This window comes from Colossoma macropomum, unplaced genomic scaffold, assembly GCF_904425465.1.
Source record: "Colossoma macropomum unplaced genomic scaffold, Colossoma_macropomum, whole genome shotgun sequence".
Lineage (NCBI taxonomy): Eukaryota > Metazoa > Chordata > Actinopteri > Characiformes > Serrasalmidae > Colossoma > Colossoma macropomum.
Genome location: NW_023494803.1, coordinates 30,418,695 through 30,446,225, shown reverse-complemented (window position 1 = coordinate 30,446,225; position 27,531 = coordinate 30,418,695). Strand labels below are relative to the sequence as shown.

The window sequence follows — 27,531 nt, the reverse complement described above, 5'->3', positions numbered from 1 at the left end:
GGGTTTCCCATGAAGTTGTGTCTGTGTGAAGTTTGGCTTAAGTTCATAGTATTCATTGCCTGATTGTCACTCAAGTCCCCAGTAAATAATATATTCACAGAAAAGATAATTATAAATAGAAAAAAAAAATAGAACTAGAGACAAACTCACTAATTATGCTCTCCATTTCAGCTAAACATGAATACACTTTTCTTGCTTAATGAGACTGTAATGCTCACATAGTGAAGACAGCACATGCAGAACTGATGGGCACTGATGGGCACCCATTAAAAATTAAAGACATTTCATCGGATACAGGCAACCCTAGACCTCAACGTATACCTTACAAATAGAATGTCTTATTAATGAGAAGAGTTGTATTTTAGTTTTCAAAAGAATTGCTTTTGAATACAGGCTGCTAAAGCATGTTTCAATCAAAAGATAAAGCTATGGGCTTTTTATTTAATGCTGTGTTTCAGTAGTTTGCAAAAAGTAAACGTTATCAATATGTGAGCCTCAATGTAATGTGAACAGAACATGTGCATCCTTTTTAGCCTATGATCCTAGTAAAAAGCCAAATATAACTTTTTTCCTTCATTAACTGAATGGATTATGCTGTAGCATTAACTAATTATAGTTTTGTAAAACCAAGTTATTTTGAGAGATGTAATGTATTACATTACTTGAGACGTGAATGAAGGCTAATGACCTTGCATTGCAGAGTAGCACATGACACCATTTTAGGGAGGATAAAGAAGGCCAGCACGTCTGCACCCACATCCCAACTGGAACAATACACCCTCAATAATTAACAGAGGAGACCATTTGACTTGCCTTTGTTTTGACCAAAAAAGGGTCAGATATAGTAATTCAAATGTGAGCACTGCTTTGCATTAAAAAACCCAGCAACTAGTGTTATGCAGATGTATTTAATCAGACAGACACCCTGTCAAGGCTGTTTATGTGTTTCCCATGTATTTGGCTACCAGTTCTGATAGTTTAGCTGTGCTTGATGGAATCTTGCTGTACATTCTGTACAAATTCCCTAAGATCTTTTTAGCAGCGTTTCAACATGCAGTGTATGTTAACATGGGATTTTTCATGTGTATATGACACAGGACAGAAGTGAGACATTGAAAGCTGAATTCTTTCAAATCTGCTCAGCGAGATGTTTTAAACTTAACATAAAAGCTCTGAAGTTTTGTGCAGAAAAGAGAAGAAAATCATACATGTGTTGCATTTGTTAGGGTACCTGGTCATTGGTAGCCCAACGTGATGTCTCTCAATAGGACCTAGTTCTAGTTACCAGTGTCTCATGTTCAGCTCTCATACACTATTCATTAATGTATCACATCACTCTTGCCCAACTCCAGCCTAGAACCAAACCAAACTCTTTTTGAGTTACGTTACTTTTGCGGCCTTTCTCTTTCTGTGAAGTGAACGTCAATTTTGACTATGTAGAACAGCTTGTTTGCGGACATCCTAAGCACTGGAACTTCTTCTACCTGCAGATGATCTGAAGAGCAGAAGATCTGGCCCGTTGTATGGTAAGTACACTTTGTTTAAAGCTGTACTGGACTGTTTTACATGCGGGGTTCGTGTCGCATTGCAGTGCAGCTACCTAGTAGTTCCTAAACTTTTGACAAGCAATTTTACCTCATACTCATTAGAAAATAAAGCACTGTTAAAGTTAGATATAGACTTTAAAATTATGTATGTTCTTTGTAGAGTTAAAGTAATTCTAATCAGAAATAGATGTGTTTCAGTAGCAAACAAAAAGTTCTGGAAACAAGCAATTACTGGGAAACAAGTACCTTTTAGTGAGGTATATTGGTTTATTTGACAGTATATCATACACAATTGTACAGATCACCCAAATGATTCTGATAACTCTCTCTCTCTGTGTAAATTAGGTATGTTAGTGGATTCCTCTGTAACTATACACTTCTGAGGCAAAGACACTATTCTCTTGGTTTATGTAGCTAAGTACACAAATGGCTGAGAGGGACGTTTTTGTCTTACCTTCAAATTATCCATACTTTCCACTACACTAATACTGTGAATCTTAACTGGCTAAATTACTTGTTTTATTAGATATTTATCAACAGTGTTAAGTTGTTTTTATCTAATTCTATTTTGTGCAAAACACATAAAATCAACGAATGTGCAATTCATTATTTTGAGTGTGTAATTTTCTTTTGAAATGTATCCCCTCGTTATTGATGGATTAAGGTCATCCACTTTAATTATTAAAGTCCCCTTTGAGGCCAAATTATCATAAGATAGGTTTGCTGTGTCACATCACCTGAGATGATTGAGTGAAAAAAGCAGGTGTGAATAAAATATAGGATAAAAGGATAAAAGTTTGAACTACATTTATTCAGTTCAAAGCATTCGCTGAAAATTAAAACTGTCATCACTTTCAGTAAAAGGTCTTTCAGTAAAAGGCTGGTTAAATTAGGTCAAAATTTCAAATGATGAATCCCCTGTTCCTTGCAAATAAGAGAGCTATAAAGGGGACTGCCACCAAATTTTCAAAACCTCTACCTAAATAAATAGGTGTGATGTAAACAAAGTCGTTCAGAGTGTTTTAGCATGAAATGGTTCATCGTTGAGAAATATACCAACTCAGATCTCTTTAAAGTGGTGGTGATAGGAACCAGAGGTCGCAATGTCTGCAACACAGATATAGCCTTTTATTTACTATGCAAAACCACAAGTGACCTATGCATGTTTTCTGAGTTTTTAATGTGATGTAATGTTAATGATGGCAAAATAATTGTAAATCTGAAAACATAAGATTTCTCTGGGTACTATTTTGCCTTATAAAACCCTGCATGTACCTTTCCATGAATGTATTTATAAAAGTCCATTTTAGGCCAAAACCTTCTCAAAACTATCATAAAACAATGTCTCAGACATCAGGCTACATATTTGTAATGATTTCATACAATACCTTTCTGTGAGGGAGATTTTAGAGGCATTTCAACTCTTCAGATATCTAGTTCTTATTAACACCATAGTGAACAATTCTGACAGTCTCTGTAGAATGGTGCATTTCACACATTAAACCACTCTAATTGACATAGTTTGTTTGACATACTAACAATTAAATTATGCACATATTTTAAAAAATTGGTGGTATTTCCTTTTTAAATTGTTAAAACATTCAAGACAAGGTCATTAAACAAGACCGGGTGATTTTGGGGTTCACAGTCTGTATCTGGTAACACCTGAGCTCATTCAGTATGTTCATTACACTGTTAGGACATTATAAACACCTAAACAACACAAGACTGCTGTTTTCCTCAGTTGCATTTTCTGTTTTGTGTGACCCTCAGAGGAGCAAACACATCTTTCTCAAGCATGAAGCGTGGAAAGTCTCGTGCCTCCAAGGATGATGGGAAAGGCCAAGGTGAGAACCATATTGTTCCAGGGCATTTCTTCAATCTTACCAAGCCTTACCAGACATTTCTATTAACATATACTTTAACTGACTTACACCTACGCTAAAATACAAGTTCAGTAAAGAAATACCTAATAAAACAATGTATTCTAAATTCTAAGATGAGCCAGCCATCCTGGAGACGGAGGACTTGGACAGAAGCTTTAGCAGAGGACCAGACCCTGACACAATCTCACTGGCCTCTGTTACTGCTGTAACAACAAATGTCTCTAACAAGAGGTGAGCCCACATAATCCAAAATACAAAAGTGAAATAAAAACATTAGAAATGATTTTGTATCAAATGTCAAATAATCATATTATTTAATTTAAAATATTTTAGGTCAAAGCCTGATATCAAGATTGAACCTAGTGCTGGAAGGCCAATGGATTTCCAAGTATGTACAACATAGTATCTATCAATAAATAAATATCTACTCACAGAATGAGGGTTGGGACAAATGACATCAATGAAGGGGATCAACTAAATTAAATAAATGACTTTATTTAATGTGTGTACAAATGTTACATTAAATGTTATTTGTGAACTAAACTGCATATCATCAGATGAATTAGCCAGACTGAGATGGTAATGGCTCAAACCTAAAAACATGCGAGTAAATTCATTATCCCTACTCATGTAGACTAATACTTTCTAGGTAAGTGTGACTGTCATAGAGGCCAGACAGCTCGTAGGGCTGAATATGGATCCAGTGGTCTGTGTGGAAATTGGCGATGAGAAGAAATACACTTCAATGAAGGAGTCAACCAACTGCCCTTACTACAACGAGGTAATGTTGCCCATGTGGAATTCATGCCCTGCTCGCATATGTAATCATCGGTAGATGATTCCATTTCAATAGTCACTGAACATCTTCCACATTTAAATAATGTAAGGTCTGTTTAGTTTTCTTTGGGAATCTATAGTGCAATCATTTAATTAAAATTTCACTTCTTTTCCAGTACTTTGTCTTCGACTTCCACGTCCCACCTGATGTCATATTTGACAAAATCCTGAAGCTGTCAGTAAGTTCACTTTTAAAGCCATTTGAAATGCTGTGTAATCACCCTGTTATAGAAAGATGACCATTCCTCACCTTAACATTTCAGGTAATCCACTCTAAAAATCTTCTGCGAAGTGGAACAATGGTTGGAACCTTCAAGATGGATGTGGGAACAGTTTATTCACAACCTGGTAAGATAACTCTTCATCTGCTCCATAAGCATATTTTACTGCACAATAAATGTAAAACTAGGATAATCTTTCCAGCAAGGAAAGATGGCCTAGTGGAAATGAGAGTGATTACAAAGTTTTCCTTTTTACAGATCACCAGTTCTACCACAAATGGGCCGTGTTGTGTGATCCTGATGACATCACCGCAGGGTGCAAAGGCTATATCAAATGTGACATTGCTGTGGTGGCAAAGGGTGATAACATCAAAACTCCACACAAAGCCAATGAAACTGATGAGGATGACATTGAGGGGTAAAAAGGAATACCATTTCAACCCTCTCAGACAAAAAAGGCTACAAAAATCTGTGAGAAAGTGAATTATGCCCAGTCTATACCACTGAAACACTAAAGTGTTTCTTTTTGGGGTGTTTTAGGAATCTTCTTTTGCCAGAGGGCGTTCCAGCTGAGCGTCAGTGGGCACGATTCTATGTGAAAATCTACAGAGCTGAAGGGCTACCCAAGATGAACACCAGCATCATGGCCAATGTGAAAAAGGCTTTTATTGGAGAAAATAAAGATCTGGTTGATCCATACGTTCAGGTGCAATTTGCTGGTCAAAAGGTAAGTTTTTAATGTTGGTGTTGATAATATTCATTAATCCAGGCCACTGTAATACAAAGTTATATTAAATTCTCCTTTCTGTGCTGTAGGGCAAAACATCAATCCAGAAGAGCTGCTATGAACCAATCTGGAATGAGCAGATCATTTTCACTGAACAATTTCCACCGCTGTGCAAGCGCATGAAGATCCAAATCCGTGACTCTGACAAAGTAAACGATGTGGCCATCGGAACTCATTTCATTGATTTACGAAAGATCTCCAATGATGGAGATAAAGGTGAGTCTTACAGTTCCTGTTCACCTGTACATATTTTGGTAAAAATCATAATCTTTTTTCACAGAATCATTCAAATTAAACTTTTGCCTGTTTTGGACGTGCATTTTTTGCATCATGCATTTTTTTATACTAGTGAAATGTAGTTAAGTTAAAATGTGCATAATTTACAAAACTGGAAGTGAACTACATATTCGTTTTCATACTGAGCAAGCAAGCAGACATTTCTAAACCTGTTTTTATGTTTTGATATGAAGAAAGCTGCAGTTGTGCTGTTATTTTACCTCTGAACGGTTCTCATCCCTCCCCTTTCCCCTTATTGCTCAATAGCAGCTCAACACAGTCACAATAATTCACAAACCAAGAGGCAACAATGTCCTAGTTAATCTGATGACAGAGTTATAGGGAAGAATATTTTTGTTTCACTAAAGAAAAACACTCAAGTCAGGCAGAGGAATGGCTACTCCTCAGAAAGAGGATACACTGTGCAAGCTTCCGTGTAATTCAGCACTAGATAAACTACATACTCTCTATAATACATAGACAGTAGTCATTTTCAGTTATTAGCATATCACATCTCAAAATCCCTTCACACTCAAAACAGACAACAATATGACGTAAAATGTGTTAACTTATGAAACCCTTTTCGAGTGTTATTTCTCTAAATATGAGGTGTTTCTAATATCTTTCTTTGCACCTATTGTTTTGTCTTTCACTTCATTGTTTACCATGTTGTTCATTGCTTATTGTGGATTTATACACACAATGTTGTTATGTGACAAAATTATTCTTGTACATTAAATGTTAATAAATGAAAGATCAGAATGAAATTTAAGGATGTTATCCTATGTTGATCTCCAGGCTTTCTCCCAACTCTTGGACCGGCCTGGGTCAACATGTACGGTTCAACACGGAGCTATACCCTGATGGACGAGTACCAGGACTTGAATGAGGGACTTGGAGAGGGCGTCTCTTTTCGGGCCCGGCTGCTGATCAGCATGGCTGTGGAGATTTTGGACACGTCCTCTCCAGAAGTAATGAGCTCTACTGAGGTGCAGGTGGAGGGGGTGCCCAATATTTCTGAGGTAAGTGATCCATGGATGTGGGAAGTCATCACTGGGCAATTACTGTGAATTATTGATACCTTTTATTTAGTCTTTATTCTGTGGTCCTTTTTGTAACAAGACAATCTTCTACACAGTAGGGTATATCAAGGTTAGGTTTCTTCCTGAAATATGCCTCTGTGTTTTTATACTTTTAAACTTACCAGTCTCAATCTACTTTTTTCCATTGCATATTATGTAATGTTTTAAATCTGTGATGTCCAGCATTGTGTGCTTTAAAATTAAAATTATGTTAATAGAAATTTCATTCTGGAAAAGATTTGCTATACTATAAATTCTTTCATAGCATCATTACAGTAACATAGATGTTTATAATAATTATAAATATCGTCGCTGTCCAAAGAAAAACAATTATCTTCTAAATAGTAACTTCACAGGAGAAGGCAAAAACCCTCTTAAGTCTTAATTTTAAGTTAAAGAGATTTTATTCCAAGTGATTCTGGAGCATTTCTATTGGTCCATTCATCAAAAGTTTTCACACAACGTAAAGGACAGATGGTGTATTAAAATGAGATAGAAAAATAGTTTAGAACCATCTTTTAGAGAAACCACCAGGTAAGAATTGGTGATGTCATGATTACAAAAAAAACATTTTAAAGATTAATTTGTTGTATCTTGCTCTGCACAATACACAGCTTGATTTAGCTTAAAGATGAATGCATTTTTCATATCTCTTATATCTCCTTGGTTTCTGATATGCCGTATGCGTAAGTGAGAAGTTGAAAATACTTAAAGAAAAGGTGCCCTGTCTCTGTTCCTCTAATCCCAGAATGCCACTGGGAAGATCGAAGAATTTTTCTTGTTTGGAGCATTCCTGGAAGCGACAATGATTGACAGAAAGATTGGTGATAAGCCAATCAACTTTGAAGTTACAATAGGTAAAGAAGAATCTTTAAGAAGATCATTCAGGAAATAAAAAACATTAAGAACTGCTTACATGAAGTGTCCTCTCTATACTAGGAAATTATGGAAGTGAGGTTGATGATACCCCTACCAAACCGAAAACAAAGAAGTCGAAGAAGGGTGATGGTGATGACGAGGAGTCTGAGCTCATCCAAGGCTCAAGTGATGAAGAAACTATGGATGATGGAGAACTGGTGTCCGTCTCCACCACTCCACCAATGAAACCAGTCATCACTGACAGGTCTGAGAGGAACTCTGTAGAACTAGAGAAATACTCAGCACACTGAAGTCACGATTACAATGTGATTAAACACCTATCAACTGTTTTGAACTGTGAGTGATTTAGTGCCAATTCTTTACTGCTAATTCAACAGGAACTACTTTCACCTCCCATATTTTGAGAGGAAGCCATGCATCTATATCAAGAGCTGGTGGCAAGACCAGAGAAGGAGACTATACAATGCCAACATAATAGACAACATTGCAGATAAGTTGGTAAGTGACAATTTAAAATGATTTATTTGCAAGATGCCATAGAACCACTTTTCATTGTCTAAAGAACTCTTAAATATAGTACAGAACCTCAAATATGGTTCTTTAGGGAACCAAAATTGGTTCTTCTGTGACATCTTTCAAATAATGGCACTTTGTTAAGAGTGTACATGGCTTATTATCTTTAATATTTAGATGTGTCTGAAACTAACTCTGAAACTTTCCTTTGGCTTAAAAGGAAGAAGGACTGAACGATGTTCAGGAGATCATCAAAACGGAGAAAGCTTTTCCTGAGCGTAGACTCAGAGGGGTTCTAGAGGAACTGAGCAATGGTTGCAGGTTTGAATATTGTTTTTATCAAGTTTCATTAAGTTAACTTTATTAAGTTTAAGGTGACAACAATCAGGTTAACACTGCACCAAGAGTATATATTATTTGGTCTTAAAGAGGTAAAAAAAAAAAAACTCTCAAATTGTTTCAGCACCTTTCTAACACTGGCGAACAAGGACCAAAACCAGGCAGGGAAAACAAAGTTGGACCGTGAAAGGCTGAAATCTTGCATGCGGGAGCTGGTACAGTACTCAAAGGAGCTCCAAAATTCAAATATATGTTTGGAAACAATTCATATTGTAGATGATATTGATTGTGATTTTCACTAAATCTGTGGATTTCTTAGGAAAACATGGGTCAACAAGCAAAGACAATGCGAACTCAGGTGAAGAAAAAAACAGTAAAGGATAAATTCAAACAGGCACAAAACTTCCTCCAGAAACTGAGATTCTTGGCTGATGAGGTACGATAAAAATATAAATGCTAATTAAGAGTATAAACTTGGTCATCATGTGGTCTAAAGCACAGTAGCAGCTATTGCAATTTTCATATATAAAAAATGTATTTCATCACAGCCTCAACACAGCGTTCCGGATGTTTACATATGGATGATCAGCAATGGCAAGCGCATTGCATACGCTAGAGTGCCCTCCAAAGACATCCTTTATTCTAATGTGGAGGAGGAGACTGGGAAAGATTGTGGAAAAGTCAAGACCATTTTCTTCAAAGTGAGATAAAATTCAGTAAAGTACTGACTTCTGAAATCATTTTCTGCATCACTGTCACTGAAAGTACAACTAATAACTTCTCTGTCCCTAGCTCCCAGGTAAAAAGGGCTTTGGGCCAGCAGGCTGGACAGTGCAAGCAAAGACAGAGATGTATCTCTGGCTGGGTTTGAACAGGCAGCGCAAGGACTTCTTGAATGGGCTACCAAATGGATTTGAGGAGAACAAGGCAGTCAAGGGGCCTGGCATGCAGTCATCACCCCCAATCAGCCTGATCTACACCAGTAAGAAAACAAAAGCCGCTTGGATGAAATGATCAAATTCAGATGAAATTATCTGTTATTTAAGACCTGTGATCTTGATTTGTTTGCAACAGTGAAGCAGATCTTCCAGCTGAGGGTGCACATGTACCAGGCAAGGAGCCTGTTTGCAGCCGATAGCACAGGTCTGTCAGACCCCTTTGCCAGAGTCTTCTTTTCTACTCACAGCCAGGTCACAGAGGTGAGGGTCTCCTTAAATGAAACTTTTTTAGTACTGTCAGCTGTGCTAGAAAACTAAGAGGCATTTAAATGTTCAAATTTAATCATGTGATTCCTTCCTTTCAGATTCTGAATGAGACCCTTTGCCCCACTTGGGATCAACTTCTAGTATTTGACAATGTTGAATTGTATGGTGAGGCCAGTGAACTAAGGGATGACCCTCCAATTATCGTCATTGAGATCTATGACCAGGACACTGTGGTATGGAATACATTTTTTAAACATTGTGGCATTATCTTATGCAAATGTGCTTTCTCAACAGTTTTACATTTCTAGTGCTGACAGTGCAAATTTTGCCATATTCGTAGGGCAAAGCTGACTTCATGGGCAGAACATTTGCGAAGCCAATAACTAAAATGTCAGATGAGCATTATGGGCCGCCACGCTTTCCTCCTCAGCTAGAGTACTACCAGGTCTACCGTGGGAACTGCACTGCTGGTGAAATGCTTGCTGCTTTTGAACTGTTGCAGGTAATATGACTATAGTAAGAATCTTTACATTGTATTAATGTAATCTAAGATAGTGAAGACCAAAATGAGATTTTTCAATTGATCTTTCAGATTGGACCAGGTGGAAAGGCTGACTTGCCCCCCATTGATGGACCAACAGATATGGACCGTGGTCCAATCCTACCAGTCCCCATTGGTATTAGACCAGTCCTGAGCAAATACCGCATTGAGGTGAGATGCTTGAGAAGTGACTGTAGGAAAATGGTAATGTAATGTCCACATATTACAAAGTTTAACCACTGAACTGACCGTTGCAGGTTTTGTTCTGGGGCCTAAGAGACCTGAAGCGAGTAAACCTTGCCCAGGTTGACAGACCACGTGTGGACATAGAATGTGCTGGGAAGGGGATACAGTCAGCTCTCATTCAGAACTACAAGAAAAATCCCAATTTTAACACTCTGGTCAAGTGGTTTGAAGTGGTGGGTGTAAATATAAAGTAACACTCAACAGCAATGACCCCCACTGGCGGGAGACCAATAATAATATTACTCTCTATCGTCTACTAGGACCTGCCAGAAAATGAGCTTCTCCATCCTCCTCTTAACATTCGAGTGGTGGACTGCAGAGCTTTTGGCCGCTATACGCTGGTTGGCTCCCATGCAGTCACCTCACTGCGCAAGTTCATCTACAGACCTACTGACAAGAGCGTCAACAACTGGTCTACTATGGGTGGGTACTTCCAGGCCATTATTAATATATGATTGCAATGATCTAGTAAAATTAATGCCTATACAGCTGTGTCCAACAGCTAAGGATCACATTTTTACTGTGCTATTCTTATTTTCTGAAAGTCCTCAACGGATATGATTCTCAATTAAATATGGCAAAAACCATTCTACCTTTAGCTAAACAATTAACAGTCAAGTGATCACCACTGTGTGTCTCAAATTGTACCCCCTGGTCTTAAATTGTTACCTTGGAAAAACTGTGCTTCTGTAAAATTTCTAAATTTTTCAGAACATTGAGGAAATGAACCCTTTTGTGGTTATGTCCTACATTTTAAGGTAATACTGAAATAAATCATTTGTAGTGTTCTGGTACACCTCCACTCTTAGCAAAAAAGGGTTCCCCAAAAAAGGTTCTTTGACAATAGTGGATTCCTTAATGGCACTATGTTTTAAAGAATTTGTGACATTTATAGAACAGGCTTTACATCGTAGAGAAGAACCAGTGCATTTTTACATTCAGTAGTTTGTTGAGTGTTCATGGCCCTATTTATAAACATTGCCATTACTAAACCCTTGATTTCTGGATGGACCACCCCTAAAATGACTGGGTCGATTTTAGACACACCCATTAGATTATATAAAAGTGATTCCTGTTTGGTAAACAACAAGAAACAAAATACAAACCAAAAAAAAAAAAAAGTCTGACATTTTATATTTGATCTACAGAGGAAATTGTGATCCACACAGAACCAGAACCTGTTGTGAAGAAGATGGAGACAGTAGTCAAACTTGACTCAGTATGTAGCTTTTAATTCTTCCAACAACAAACGTCTTGTAGGAAACAGGAGGCTCTAAGCATGCAATCACTTTGTGTCTGTTTACCCCAACAGGCCTCAGATGCTGTTGTTAAGGTTGACATGGTAAGTATGTGTTATTGTATTATTGGTTTACACACCTGGTAAGTATTGCAGGACTCTACATATGGTAGGTTTAGGCCTACATTACTTTCCATCCTGTTCCATGACGACAAACAGTGCAAAAATTTAAAAGGATATTATTAGAACATCTTCAAAGACGCTTCACCTGTCTAAACATGATCTACCCAGACTTTTCCTTATAACTCCGAGATAACAATGACATTGAAAGTGTTCTGCTTGTATTAAAACAGTTTCTAATGAATTTATTAACTAAAATAGTTAACTGAATTAGCAGTGACTTACAGTATTCTCATATTTTATGATAGACTGATGATGAGAAGGATGGAAAGGGAAAGAAAAAGAGAAAGAAAGGTGGGGAGGACGTCGAGGAAGAAGAGCTCGATGAGAGCATGCTGGATTGGTGGTCCAAGTACTTTGCTTCCATCGAAACGCTCATGGAAGTAAGAGCCCTACATAAATTTCATTCTTTTAATAAGAAGGGTTAACAGAGCTACCTGGTGGATTTTCAACATAAATTAAAGGAAAATAACAAAAAAGTTTTACAGTATTTATGTTCAAAGTGAGAACTATGTTTTTTTCTTATGTAGATAATAAAAGCCCAAGAAGCTGAGAAAGCTGAAGCAGAGGAGAGAGAGGACATGGACACAGAGGGGGCAGGTAAAGACACTAATATCCCTCATGCCTTCATGCAGTAAGGTAGTCCCACATACCTAAAAGAATTGGTTCAGGAAAAAAAAACTGTGTAATATATATATCAGAGAAAACTGTGAATATAATTGTCATTACTAAAACTCCACTCTGCGAGCTGCTAAAATTCTGCTCTCTAATTCTCATAATGAAGCATAATCAGCTACTATCACTGATATCAATGATTTATAAATTAAATTAAACTAAGTTTAAAAATCAATGAATGCCTGCAAACAAATACCTGTATATTTTGTGGAATTCTGTTTGAAATTTCCAGAAAGGTTTATATTGGCTTTTATCAAAGATTGTGTCATAGTTGGAGAGTAAGAGAACGCATTTGAAAGTGCATAAAAAGTACTTGTTATAGCCATTACACAAAATAGTTATGTTTGAAAATAAAAAATAGCAAAAATGAACCTGCAAAAAAAATAAAAGAGAAATCACACTAACAAACAAATATTAGCATTATCAGTCAAAGGGGCTGTGTGTACATACCTTTTGCTGTTTGTGAATGTTTTTGCATTTTATATTGTGTGCTTAGAGACTATACATGTGTTATCAGTCATGTTACTCACAAACATCTGTTTCAGTACATCTTGATCTATCCACCCCCCACCCCTGCCCCCCAGCCTCTCTTGAACTCATTTTTAAACAGACATGAATCTCAAACTACCATAATGTAAATGGTTCTTCTAAACTCAGGTATGAAACTCATGTGGCATGGAACCTTAGTACATGCCAGCCATGAAAGTTGACCACAAGCTGTGATGACTTTAATTACAAATACATTCATTTAAACTTTATAAATTGAAATATTTAAAACTGATTTCAGTGTTCTGATAATTTTACATAATATTTTATAACATAAAATTACATTATACAATAATTAATTCTAACAATATTAAAATATAACTATAATATTATATCATGATAATATTATATTTTAAGTTATATTTTACATTATTACTGTGCATGTTATTTAATAAACATGACATATATCTTAAATATGTAGTAATATGCAAATGTTTGGGCACCCCTGGTCAAATGATGTTGATGATTTTCTGAGTGAAAGTCAGTTAACACATTCTCTACACAGATCACACTTCTGCACATTTTATTACTGTTTATTTGGCACATTATTTTTTCCAAGATGTTAAATGAAGCAAATAAACAGAAACTGTGCAAAACCGCAGATGATTTTTTAACTTATTTTCACTTGCAATCAACAAAACCTCTACCTTGACTGTGGGTGTTCAAACTTTTGTGCAGAATGTTTGGAGCCTCTGTCTCAACTAAACCAGTTCAGTTGGCTCCAATGCAGAGACGATATCACTTAGTTTTTTGATGCTATGGTACGGCAACTTTCATGAAGAATTCATGTCTTGAGCGTGTTGTGTGCACCCGCCTTTCCCTCTTCCCCTTCTAACCTACAACCAGATATCAAACCTGATGATTCTAATATGAAAGGGGCCAAGAAGAAAAAAGGAAAAGCCAAGGACAAGAACAAAGCTGGGCCAGGAGAGGGACCACCAGAGAAGAAAAAGCCCAAAATCGATGAGCTGAAGGTAAATATTAAGTGCTTGCTGTTTTACTGGTGGAATAAAGAATGTAATTTCATTCTCAGTTACAGTCATTATGAAACAGTCTCAGAGATCTTTCCTCTTCTGAACAGGTGTACAACAGAGAGCTAGAGAACGAATTTGATCACTTTGAAGACTGGCTCCACACATTCAACCTTTATCGAGGGAAGAGTGGAGATGATGATGAACAAAATGCATCAGATGAAGACAGACTCATTGGCAAATTCAAAGTAAGTCCAGGGAAACAAATAAAGATTAAGTTTAGTTGCTGGTTTTCTTTTTTAAATCAATCTAAGTGTCGGATGTTGTTTATTGCAGGGCTCCTTGTGTATGTACAAAGTGCCTATGTCAGACGAAATGAGTAGAGAAATGGGCATCGATTCCAACATGGGCATGTTCCAAAACATTCCACACAATGACCCAATCAATGTTTTAGTTCGAGTCTATGTTATAAGGGTACGTATATACTTATTAAGATACATAGGCAGAATTTGCTAATCAAAGGGAAATTCCATCAATTTTTAAAACTTTCTACATAATTCATTGGTTGAGATGTAAACAAAGTCATTTAGAGTGGTTTGATGTAAAATGGTTTATTGTAGAGAAATTTACTAACTCAGACTAACACTAACACAAAACTACTGATAAGTCTGAAAAAATTATTTAGGGACATTTTTGCCTGATAATGCCCTGCACGTGGGTCTCTGCCATGCATAGATTTTAAAAATACATTTTATGCCAAAAAATGTCTCGGACATCAGGCAGCATATTTGTACAGATTGTATTCAGCAATATTCTGACTCTGTTTCTCTGGAACAGAGTATTTCACATCAAACCACTCTGAATGACTCTGTTTACATTTTAACCTTTAAATTATACAGAAATATTGAAAAATCCATGGAATTTCCCAAGAAATATGTTTGATCTCCTTCAACTGTAAATTCTTAACTGAACTGGATTTGTCACAGGCTACAGATCTGCACCCTGCAGACATAAACGGGAAAGCAGATCCATATATTGCCATTAAGCTGGGAAAGTCAGAGATCAAAGACAAAGAAAACTACATCTCTAAACAACTTAACCCTGTGTTTGGAAAGTGAGTTTGTGTTACATATTATTATGCATTCATCTTCAGTTTAATGTGAGATTATCATTGATAGAGGAGAAAAGTACTGATATAAATTTGGAAAGTTAAGTTAATTGTTCTGAATGTTCAACACTGGGAGAGATTATTTATTCCTACTTCAATTTTGATGTATGTTTCCGCATGTAGTAAAGCATCAACTCAGAATGATGAAGTACTTAAAATACGCTAGAAAACTAAACTTCATGTCCACAATCCTCCTAGATCGTTTGACATTGAGGCAACATTCCCAATGGACTCCACCCTCACTGTGTCCATCTATGACTGGGACTTGGTCGGCACCGATGACTTAATTGGGGAGACCAAAATTGATCTGGAGAACCGCTATTACAGCAAGCACAGGGCTATATGTGGTATTGCATCAAACTATGCAATGTATGTGGTACTCTTCGAGAAGACATGTAGAAATTATACTGCAATTTAATCTAACTTCAATGCATGTTTAAAAGGATACTCTGTCCCAAATGAAAAAAACGAAACCTCCCTTCTGATGATGATTTATATATTTCATAACACTGAACAAAATGCATGCAGAAGGAAACCAAATAGCTAATGTTATGGCTATAAGCAAATATCATGTCTGTACTTTTTAGTCCATACATCTGTGGCTATGCTATGTTTTTATTCCAATTGCTGTACTGCATAATACAAGAAATAATATATCAAATGCCATGTTTAGGTTGGAATGCCCCTTTAAGCTGCCAATAGTATGTATGTTCAAGAGCTAATATTTTAAAATTAATCTATAAATCATAGCATAATAAATAATAACATAATAAATCTATAAATTATAGCATTTTAGGGTATAAGTTATGGCATTATAGCAAGTGAGGAATAGTTAAACTACCATACTACCATATAAGCTTTCAAAGATCTAGAGTAATTTCTACTTTATATATCATTGCTGTCAAATGAAAAACATGTATCTCCATTTTTTGCGATTTTTACTTTTCTGCATCATTTGAGCTCAGCAGCCCTTTACACTGTGCAAAAACTTATGTTGAAAGTAAAGAAGGTTTTTGCCTTCTCCTGTAAAGTTACTATTTTGAAGATATTTGTTTTTCTTTGGACAGCGACGACAGATGTATATTCATCATTTCATCTGTTTGTTTCTATAGCCATGGCTACAACGTATGGAGGGACCCAATGAAGCCAACACAAATCCTAGCAAAACTTTGCAAGGATAACAAACTAGATCCACCTCAGTATGGACCTGGAGGAAAAGTGAAGGTGGCAAACAGAGTTTATACAGGACCAACTGAAATTGAGGATGAAAATGGTACATACGTGTGTGTGTGTGTGTTAAAAAAACACCTAGTTATTACTTATCAAATTAAAATGATTTGTTTATATCATCACCCTCATACATGACCATTAAGTTTCTTATGCCTTCATATAAAGGTTTTTGATTCATTATAAAGTGTTCATTCTTTTCAAACCATAACAATGTAATGTGAAGGGGTGGGTGCTTCAAAATAAGGTTAAAGCATCTAGAGATCTATGAATCTAAAGTAGTGAATGTATCACCAACAAGTTCCTTCTGGCAACGTCCTTTCTTTGTTGCTCCAAAATTACAGTGTGTACATGCCGAAGTTCCTGACTTTTCCTCTGCTTCACTCTGGCACCAGTAATGACAGACTCAGAAAATGAACATAATAACAACGGCTTATCCAGCCAATTAGAAAGTATTTTTTGCTCAGCATGCAGTGGCAATGCCATCTCTCCCAAATGGCCTGAAATAACAAAGTGCCAGTATAAAACTAGACCATTTAAAATGATCATGTGAGTTTCATGTAGGAATGCTAATGCTTATCTTAATCTTAACACACAACATAAATGTTAATGATAAAAAGTGCAGTATGCCAGATGACAAGAATTTGAGTAATATGGATATTTTCCGACAGGGCTCAAAAAACAAACAGATGAGCACCTTGCTCTTGCTGTCCTTAACCACTGGGAGGACTTTCCACGAGCAGGTTGCAAAATTGTCCCAGAGCATGTAGAGACAAGACCTCTACTGAATCCTGATAAGCCTGGGATTGAGCAGGTCAGTGACCAATCTTTGCCATTCTAACACAATAATAAATAAGATTAAAACTGTTAAAGTCCATAAACATTTTAGAATTGATTCTGTAAAGGATTCACACTAGATTTTTAAGAGTAGCCAACTAACAATCAACTCCATGTAAACATTCCATGATGTGTTCATCACTTTCACTGTGTAGGGGAGAATTGAGATGTGGGTGGACATGTTTCCAAAGGATATGCCAGCACCGGGACCTGCTCTTGATATTTCACCAAGAAAACCAAAGAAGTAGGGGTTCATACTTAATCACCATTTTTGCTTTGAATTCCATGAATGTTTTTCTACAGTTGAATGCAAAATTTGAACACCCCTGGTCAAATTACATTTTGTTGATCTTCCAAGTGATAAACAGTTAACACATTCTCTATAGAGAACATTTAAATATGACATTTTTCTGCAATTAGTGCAATTTCAATTTAATATTTTCTATATAACATGTTAATGTGTTTTTACTTACAAAATCAACAATGTCAAAATAAACACATTTTATTTTTACCCGCAATATGTTAAATGCAGTAAATAAAGAGTAAATTTGCTTTAAAATATACAGAAGTGTGTTCTCTCTAGATGATTTGTTAACTTATTTTCATTTAGAAAATCAACAAAACATGACTGTATTTAAATGTGAAGGGTGAATATACTACACAACACACACGCACAAAAAAACACATTTTCTGCGATTTGCTTTTTGACAGGTTTGAGCTCAGGGTGATCGTCTGGAATACAGATGAAGTTGTTCTGGAAGATGATGACATATTCACAGGAGAGAAGTCCAGTGACATTTTTGTGAGAGGGTACAATGCCTTTGCCTTAAAAAATACTCCATATTGTGTCCACCATTGTTGTCACTACAGTTCACATCAAATGAGACACTTCTAATATGTTTGAAATCTGACTTTGGGTTTTCCAGATGGCTTAAAGGACAACAAGAAGACAAGCAAGACACAGATGTCCACTACCATTCCCTAACTGGGGAGGGGAACTTTAACTGGCGCTTCATTTACCCCTTTGACTACCTAATGGCTGAAGAGAAAATTGTCATCTCAAAGAAGGAATCCATGTTCTCCTGGGACGAGACTGAGTACAAGATCCCTGCTCGTCTGAACCTACAAGTTTGGGATGCAGATCATTTCTCTGCAGATGACTTTCTGGGTAAGACACTCTTTCATTTGTCAAATTTACTGGCAGGGGGTGGGGAGGATAGCATAGCTTCACTCCAGTCATGGGGATCCACCTCCATGCAGTTCCAGGTATTACCCTGCCCAAACACAACTGATCCAAACCATCAACTAAATATCAATGGCTTCATGATGTTTGGGCAGAGTAATACTTTAAACTGGGCAGGTGGAGCCCTGGACTTAACCCCTCAACTACCAGGCACACTGTGTGGACAAAAGTATCGGGACACACTTCTTAATCATTTAATTCAAGTGTTTCATTCAGTCCCATCGCCACAGGTGTATACAGCCATGCAGTCTGCCTTTAGAAACATTTGTGAAAGAATGGGTTGTTCTAAAGAGCTCACTAAATTCAAGCGTGGTACTGTAATAGGATGCCACCGCTGCAACAAGTCAGTTTGCGAAATTTCTTCCCTCCTAGATATTCCACGATCAACCGTGAGTGGTATTATTGAAAAGTGGAAGTGTTTAGGAACCACAGATACTCAGCCACAAAGTGTCAGACCATGTAAGGTTACAGAGCGGGTCGCAGAGTGCTGAGGCGCATAGTGCATAAAAGTCGCCGAAGTTCTGCTGACTCAGTAACTGCAGAGTTCAAAACCTCCTCTGGTTTTAACATCAGCACAAAACTGTGCACCAGGAGCTTCATGGCATGGGTTTCCATGGCCAGCCAGCTGCATGCAAGACTTCACAAAGCACAATGACAATGCGTTGGATGGAGAGGTGTAAAGCACGCTGCTACTGGACTCTGGAGCGGTGGTAATGTATTCTGTGGAGTGACAAATTACACTTCTCTATCTGGCAGTCTGATGGACGGGTCTGGGTTTGGCGAATGGCAGGAGAATGTTACCTGTCTGACTGCATTGTACCAACTGTAAAGTTTGGTGGAGTAGGGATAATGCCTGGGGGTTGTTTTTTAGGGGTCGGCAAAGGCCCCTTAGTTCCAATGAAGGGAAATCTTAATCCTTCAGCAAACCAAGACATTTTGTGAGAAGTGTATGCTTCCAACTTTGTGGGAAAAGTCTGGGGAAAGCCCTTTTCTGTTCCAGCATGACTGTGCCCCAGTGCACAAAGCAAGGTCCATAAAGGCATGGTTGGGTGAGTTTGGTGAGGAAGAACTTGACTGGCTCACACAGAGCCCTGACCTCAACCTGATCCAACACATTTGGGATGAACTAGAGCGGAAATTGTGAGCCAGGCCTTCTCGTCCAACATCAGTGTCTGACCTCATAAGTGCTCTTGTGGATGAATGGGCAAAAATTCTCACAGACACACTCCAAAATCTTGTAGAGAGTCTTCCCAAAAGTGTAGAAGCTGTTATAGCTGCAAAGGGGGAACCAATTATTAATGCCTATGGATTTAAAATGGGATGTCATAAAAGCTCCTGTAGGCGTAATGTGTAAGTGTCCCAATACTTTTGTCCATGTGGTGTATTTCCACATTTAAGGCTTACTTCAGTAGCTACCAATAATGTTGAATTTGCAGGTATACTTTTTATAATAAATGATTATTATATTATCATTACATGCATGTTTGTGCTTCCATTTAGGTGCAATTGAACTAGACCTGAACAGATTTCCTCGCGGTGCAAAAACAGCAAAACAGTGCACGATTGACATGGTTCTTAATGAACAAGACATGCCAATGGTTAACATCTTCAAGCAGAAAAGAATCAAGGGATGGTGGCCGTTTATAGCCAGAGATGAAAACGATGAAATGGAAATCACAGTATGTGGATCAACTATATAATTTACAAACTACAAAGATTTCTCTCACATGCAGAAACTTGGTACTCATCAAGCAAATTTCTGAAAGCCCAGTCTAACAGCCTGGTTACATTCATCTTTTAGGGGAAAGTAGAAGCAGAGCTGCACCTCCTGACAGGTGAGGAGGCAGAGAAGAGTCCTGTTGGTGAAGGGCGCAATGAGCCAGAGCCTCTGGAGAAACCAAAGTAAGAGCTGATCATATCTTTCAAAAATAATACATGTATTTATAGTGCTGTTTTGTCTTCTGATAAAAGCTGCATTGTAAAACTGTTTTACCATCTGAAAAAGTGGAACAAGATGCAATGAGTTTACAAATCTAGAAGTAGCTACTGTTATGATAAAAAATATGTAACCAGTGCAAAAGACATGGAAACTTTCAGTCAATGGAGTTATGTAATAAAGGCATAAATTAGCACATTTAAGCTGATGAATTTAAGAATAATGCAACTGTATAAAAAAGTAAAAAACTAAATAGAGCTAACTAGTAGTAGCATAGAACACAGAGTCAAAGTAAGACAAGAGTAATTCTAAATAGCCTAAAAATATAAAACAGGTAGGCTCATTATGTAAGCGCATCAAACAGAAATGCACTTAAAGAAATTACAATTTCTTCATTTGATATCTTTATCAACCAACTTTATGGTAAGTAGTGTCCTAAAAATGTCATATTTTGCTGTTATTTCACTTTTACGTCACACGCCAGTGACCCAAAAGTAAAAGATATGAAAGCTTTATTAAAGGCTTTATATCTTTTGAAACAGATGCAAAAAATCATTGTTCTGCCTTTAACTGTGCTCTTTCATCTTTAATACTGTGCTGGTATATGACTGTGCTTATATCTAGCACATATGCACTTGAAATGCATTGTTTTGCCAAATGCTTTTAAACTCTATCACTCCATTAACTCTCAGCAATATCTAAGACTGTATAACTGGACACATGCCCAATGCAGACGTACTGGACTGTAGGGGTCGCTCTATCTCGGCTGAGGGAGTGATGCAGCCTACTAATGCAGTCCAGAATTTCTAATCCTTTTTCAAATGCATGAAGACAATCTGTAAAGCCCTGCAAGATGCAAGACATGGTGGCAAAGCTCATTTACATCGAAAGAAGACTGCAGAACTTCTGTCCTGCCAGAATGTAAAACATTAACAAAGGATGGGAAATGGCAATGTTACTGAATAAATAAGTAAAAACTAAATACAATTACCTAGTAGTCACATAGAAGTCAAAGTCAAGACAACAGTAATTCTAAATAGGCCAAAAATATAAACACAGGAAAGCTTATTATGTAAACGCATCAAACAGAAATGCACCACTTTATGGAAGTACTTTCACTTGAAGAAATGACCATTTCTTCGTCCGATATCCGGATTTTTATCTACCTACTTTTTTATGGTAAGTAGTGTCCTAAATATCATATTTTGCTAATATTTCACTTTTACGTCACACAACAGTGACCCAAAAGTAAAAGATATAAAGCCTTTATGAAAGGCTTTATATCTTTTGAAACAGACTGCAAGTATATGCTTCGTTTCAAATGTGCTGAGGAAACATCAAATTGTTACTAATAACTTCTCTGTACACAGTGTGCAAGTAAATCAGCCTACTTAGGTATACTCCAGCTGAGTTTTCAACATGAATTCTAGGTTGTAGCTAAAAACGTCTAAATATAAAGTTAGTAAACATTCATGTAAATAGGTAAGTCCAATATCAAACAGGGCAATCTTTTTAAAACCTTCTAACTGCGACATAAACAGCTGCAGTTGTCAATGTGCATACGTTCATTCTGAATTCCTCATTATCCTAAACACTTACTGACCAATCTTTCTTTTTTCCCCCATCAGTCGCCCCGACACAACCTTCCTGTGGTTCATCAGTCCACTCAAAGCAATCCGATATCTCATCTGCAACAACTACAAGTGGCTGATCATCAAAATTGTGGTGGTTCTGCTGTTGCTGGCAATGCTGGGCTTATTCCTTTACAGCATGCCAGGATACATGGTGAAAAAGCTACTTGGTGCCTAAGTGGCAATGATGCTAAATATTCACTTTAAACTGGCCTCACTTTGAGGCAGCAGCTTCAAGACTTTCTGAGTAGTAGTGATGTCATATCTGAGATAAAAATCTGCATACTGTATGAAACATATGCCTACCCTTCACAAATGTGTTTGTGTATATGTAGAGATACAGTACCATACAGAAGTCAGAGACCACCCTTCAATTTCTGAAATTCTAGTCATATTAAGTTCAAGAAGCCTCAACAACTAAATATTATCTCAAAAAATTTTTTAGTATTTAGTGTGTCCAACTTTTGCCTTTATCACTGCCTTCACTCTTTTGAGAAGACTTGCCTTCAGCTTTTTTTACAGAAATCTGCACAAACTTTCCAGACCTACCAGTTGAGTTTTTAAAGAGGCATTTTCTGCTTCTCACATTCCAAATAATCCCAAAACAATCAATGATGGTGAGGTCTGGCCTGTGGGGTGGCCAGTTCATTGTTCTGAGGAAAGCCGCTCCTTCTTTGTTTGATCTGCCATTTTTCTTCTTTTGTATCTATTTCCTTTTCTCATTAAGGGCTTATTGACAGCTACACATCCTTTCAGATCCATAGGTTTGAGTTGTCTTCTCACAGTGGAAGGATGGACAGAAACAGCTGTGGACAGATCTGAAGCAAGAGTGGAGCCTGATGTTCTCCTCTCTCTCAAAGACGAAAGCTTTAAGTAGTGTTTATCTGATGGTGACAGTTCTGGTGGTCCATCCGGTCTCGCATGTTTGTTGAATCACATTTTTTCTATATTTTATGTTTTGAACCCCAGATTTGGAAACTCCTGTTTCACTTATTTACCTTGGACTTTCCTCTTCATTATGTAAATCTTATAATGTCATTTCCTCAGAAGTTTCTCCTGAAAATGAATAACTTAATGGCCATTTGGACGGGAAATTAAAGAAATGAAGGGTGGTCTCTGACTTTTACACAGTACTGTACATCTCTGGTTGCCCTTCATTTTGTTTTTGCCCAGGTACAGACACTGCTAATAAGACAAGTGGGTGACAACGATGAAAAATTATTTTTCACAGCTATGTTTATCTGAGGACTTCTGTCCTTAAACCATAGGCCTTTAGTGCAATGTTTGTGATTAATGTATGTAGTGTCTGTATATTCACTGAGAAATATTTAAAAGTAACTTGAAAAATGTGTTTTAATGACCCTCTTTACAGTGGAAAGCAGCTCCGAAAGCCATTCTGTCAATGTTTAAACTTGAGTAGGTGTAATAAGACCTTAAGATATATTACGTAGGATTAGACTTATGTGCGATTCATCCTGCTATAATAAACAGAAGATTAAGTGGTTCTTGAAAGGTCTATCTCTTTACATTGCAAATAAGATCAATTAAGCCCTTTTCAAAATCAAGGTGTTTTATAGGTAAAGGGGCAGGTCTTGAGGACCAGTACCAGAACTATTCTTATATAATGCCAGGATTTTGCAAGGTCTGTATAAAAAGTGAGTACGATATACTGAAACAGACTTCAAAACAATTCCTGATTTATTATAGCACTACAAGCATTTTTCTTATATAAAATTATGCACACTTTAAAGAAGTTGTCTATAGGCATGGCTTTGCATTACCGCCCAGGCCTGACGAAATGTAAACCTGTAATGAGGAAATAATCTGAGGTAAGCGCAGTGTAGAGTAGTGACTGACTTACTATTACACTGCAAGGTTTGTGGTGCTGAAATGCACATATTTAGAAGTGTTAGTGTTAAAAGTGTTCATGCGTGACTGAAGAGAGATCTACTTCACTCATAACTGACTATAATGATCTGGGAGAAACTGGCCAGGTCAAATTACAGCAGCCAGCCAGACGTTCTTCTCTATGCAACTGTTAGAGATGGACAACAATAGACTCCTATATGTGAGACTGCAAAATAAAGAAATTTTCTTCGAAAAAAAAAAAAAGTTTAACTATCCTTGTGAAAGTATTAAAATTATATAATTTGACAGGTTTGTGCTTGACGTTACACACGTTTTGTATTAATTCAAGGTTTGCACTGTATTTGGAATGTTTATAGATAAACAGACTTCATTTGTATTTCCTAATTGGGAGGTGATATGTGTGTGCTTTGTGTGATGTACCTAAAAGAATAAACACTGTTCCTGTATTTATTAACATTTCTGGACTGTTTCTACAAACACTGCTTTGTCTTCCAGAGACAAGCACTTACCTTTCTGTTCTGTATGTAATCTGCTGGCACCTTCCTCTGCAGCCTAAGAATGAAACACATACAATGCAAACACATTTTTATTTGTAGACAGTTAAAAAACTACAATATTTACTGAATAATACACAAAATTATGAACAGCCACAACAAAGAGCCGAGCTCTACGCAGCTTAAAACTATTTTTTATAAACTTTTTTAATACTAAGTGCTCCTTGTTGAGAAGTACTTTAGGAAAAACGTATGGAATACATCTGCTTGGGGGACCTAACTGTTTCAATAACGTTGGGCCTACACAATCAGAATAAGACAAAGAATGTGTACATACCAATATTAGATAGAAGGGAAAGAATGGCTTCTTAAATCATCTGAAATATATTTTGAGGGTAGATGTTTTGAAACCTGGTGAAAAATAGAAAGCAAAACAGTTATTTTGATGATTATGCCTGCTATTTCACAGATATCAAGCAGCAAAATCACTAAAAAGCTACACCAAATGTAATCTTTAACATGTAAAGTCTAATGCACTGTATGTTCATTGTTGTTAACACAAATAACTGCCATGCTATGTTTAAGGTGCAATGTGTACATGTAAATTGTGCTGAAAGCAGCATGCTGTGACCAAACACCAAGACAATTCCTAATACATGCTAATATTTATGATAAATAGACAGGAGTATGATTCTCAAATTCCCTATATTTCTGCAGTGGCTCACAAATAATACTAGGCTAAACACTGTGTAACTCTTTTGTTCCAACAGCCGTCCGGACACAACATTCCTGTGGTTCATTACCCCACTAAAAGCAATCCGGCATCTTGTCTGCAACCAGTACAAGTGGCTGGTCATCAAAATCGTTCTGGCTCTACTCCTACTTGCCATCGTGGCCCTGTTCCTCTACAGTATGCCTGGCTACATGGCCAAGAAACTTCTGGGAGTCTGAGGAAGAAAAGTGGTACACTTTATTTTTGCATCTAATGAAATGCTGTGTTGCAAATACGTATTTTGGTTTCATTTTACAAGGAAAAGGCTTGTCTAAAATGCCGCAGTCAGCATATCCTGAGTTTCCTCTCTATGTTTTAAAGCTATAAAGTTTGAGCGTTCACACTGGGTGTGTGTGATGCCTTTAAATTCTGAGTTAACTGAACATAGCTCTTAAAATGAAAACTACTGTATATCTTTTTGCAAAATAAACATTTGTATCATGTCTGCTCTTATGGTTATCCAGCACTCTAATGTTATTTGCCCACACAAGTTTCATGTATTGTGCCTTAGGCCCGTTTGTGGACAATTAAAAACTGATTTAAATGGACTTGAAATAACAATCGATTTTTCACAGCGGCAATAAATTCAGGGTTTGCTGCGATGGTTGTGACCAAAAACGGTTCCTTCGAGCCGGATTCGAACCAGCGACCTAAGGATTTCTATGTATCCACTACAGTCCTCCGCTCTACCAACTGAGCTATCGAAGGCCATAGTAACGACATCTCAATAAACTATTATAAAGATAGTAGATGTTTCTGTCAGGCTCGTTTTATGTGCATTTATCTATAATTTCTGCTTAACGTAACATCGTTTAAAACGTTAGGTTACTTTTTTGCTGGTTTGACGGCTAATTAGCTACATAGCAACCCATCTAACTACACGTTAGCTCAGCATTTCTAGTCAAAGCTAGCTAATTTAGCAGTTAACGTTAGCTTACCTAGCTGCAGGCTCTCATTGATTGACTTTATTGCAGTTTGTCATTGCTCTTATTTATTAGTTCTACCAGCAATACAAGGACTTCTTTTCAATCTTTGCAAAAATTATGAAGGACCACGCTGCTAGCTAGTTCACAAAGGTGTTACGGTACATGTTTAGCCAACAACCCTTCTTTGCCAACAGGTAAATCTATCTAGCTAACTAACTATATTATTATTTTTGTTATTGTCAACTGCAACTAGCTGGCTAGCTAATATTTTTGGACTAACCGTAAATCAAATAGTGCTTCATAATCCCACTCGAATGTGTGATAAAGGAGCCAACTGGTTTCAGGGTACGTTACTCTTAAGACCTCCATGTGCACTTTCAGAGATCGGCGAATTGATGGTATCGAGAACTTACCTCCGATCCTAACATTTACTTTCACGAATCGATACTTACAGGGGAATTCCACCGATTAATCAACATTTGTAATTATTTATTTATTTATTTTTGCATAATGCTGTTGATGTAAACAAAGTCATTTAGAGTGGTTTGATATGAATCGGCCCTTTGTAGAAAAAGTTACAGCCTCAGATGTCTTTACAGTGGTGGAGATAGGAACCTGGGGCCAGATTCACGAAATATTTCGTAAGAAAAAACTTGCAAACGTTCTTAAGACAAACACTAAGAAGTTCATAAATTAAATTCTTGAAAAAAAGTAAGTTTGCAAATATTAAAATAATACTGAATATTTTCTTAAGAAAATTTTGATTGTTTTCTTATGTAGGCTACGTTGCATTTCACCACATCCCATAAACACCAAGATACATTTTGAATTTGTATTGACTTTTATTTCCATTATTTAGTTTAATCCCAAAACATAAGGACAAAATCAAACCCAGCATTAAAAAAACTTTAGCAAACAACAACTAGAGGTGATTGTGGAAGAAATAGCCAACAGGAAAAAAAATCCTCTTTGGAAAGCAAGAGATGAGGACGGTCAAGAGTAGCAGAGGTAGTGTCCGTAATAGATTTAAATGCTTACCTTGTCAACTGTTATGGCCTAAGACAAGTGTGAGGCTTTCATAAGGTTGAGAAAACATTTAAGAACGTAATGTTTTCAAAAATACCACTTGTTCTGAGAAATATTCTTAAGAAAATAATTTAAAAGATGATTATTCATAAGCTATTTGAAAATAAAAAATTTTCATAACTTTTTTTCTTAAACACACACATTTAACTTTTGTGAATACGGCCTCAAGGGTCCCAATGTCCCAAAAATATATCCATTTTATTTACTTTCCAAAACCACCACTGAATCTACACGTCTTCAGAGTTTTATACGCAAGATTAATGATGGTAAAATAGTGGAGAGTCTGAAAAAAAAAAGTTTTCTTTGGGGACTATTTTCCCTTACAACACCCTGCTTGTACCCTTTTGCCATGAATGTATTTAAAAAAAAAATAA

The 27,531-nt window shown here is 36.9% G+C and overlaps 1 protein-coding gene and 1 non-coding gene across 2 annotated transcripts; one reads left to right on the top strand and one right to left on the bottom strand.

Annotated features, from left to right (window-relative positions):
• The first annotated feature begins 1,385 nt into the window (after positions 1–1,385).
• On the top strand, positions 1,386–26,237 carry LOC118823961 (otoferlin). The gene is made up of 42 exons (XM_036593836.1): positions 1,386–1,526; positions 3,321–3,394; positions 3,547–3,664; positions 3,767–3,821; positions 4,083–4,214; positions 4,387–4,449; positions 4,534–4,618; positions 4,750–4,909; positions 5,032–5,218; positions 5,308–5,494; positions 6,353–6,576; positions 7,385–7,493; positions 7,576–7,759; positions 7,893–8,013; positions 8,249–8,349; positions 8,492–8,582; positions 8,687–8,803; positions 8,916–9,068; positions 9,160–9,349; positions 9,442–9,566; positions 9,671–9,805; positions 9,913–10,074; positions 10,165–10,284; positions 10,371–10,532; positions 10,620–10,782; positions 11,508–11,578; positions 11,672–11,701; positions 12,025–12,159; positions 12,307–12,376; positions 13,844–13,971; positions 14,079–14,216; positions 14,305–14,442; positions 14,955–15,082; positions 15,335–15,505; positions 16,249–16,409; positions 17,035–17,177; positions 17,356–17,444; positions 17,912–18,010; positions 18,127–18,368; positions 19,944–20,122; positions 20,245–20,345; positions 25,144–26,237. Exons 2-42 carry the CDS (start codon positions 3,346–3,348, stop codon positions 25,322–25,324), a joined length of 5,397 nt encoding a protein of 1,798 aa, XP_036449729.1. The 5' UTR covers positions 1,386–1,526; positions 3,321–3,345; the 3' UTR covers positions 25,325–26,237.
• trnay-gua lies at positions 25,768–25,853 on the bottom strand. The gene is given in 2 exon segments: positions 25,768–25,803; positions 25,817–25,853. It is a non-coding gene; the product is annotated as a tRNA-Tyr (tRNA).
• Positions 26,238–27,531: the final 1,294 nt, after the last annotated feature.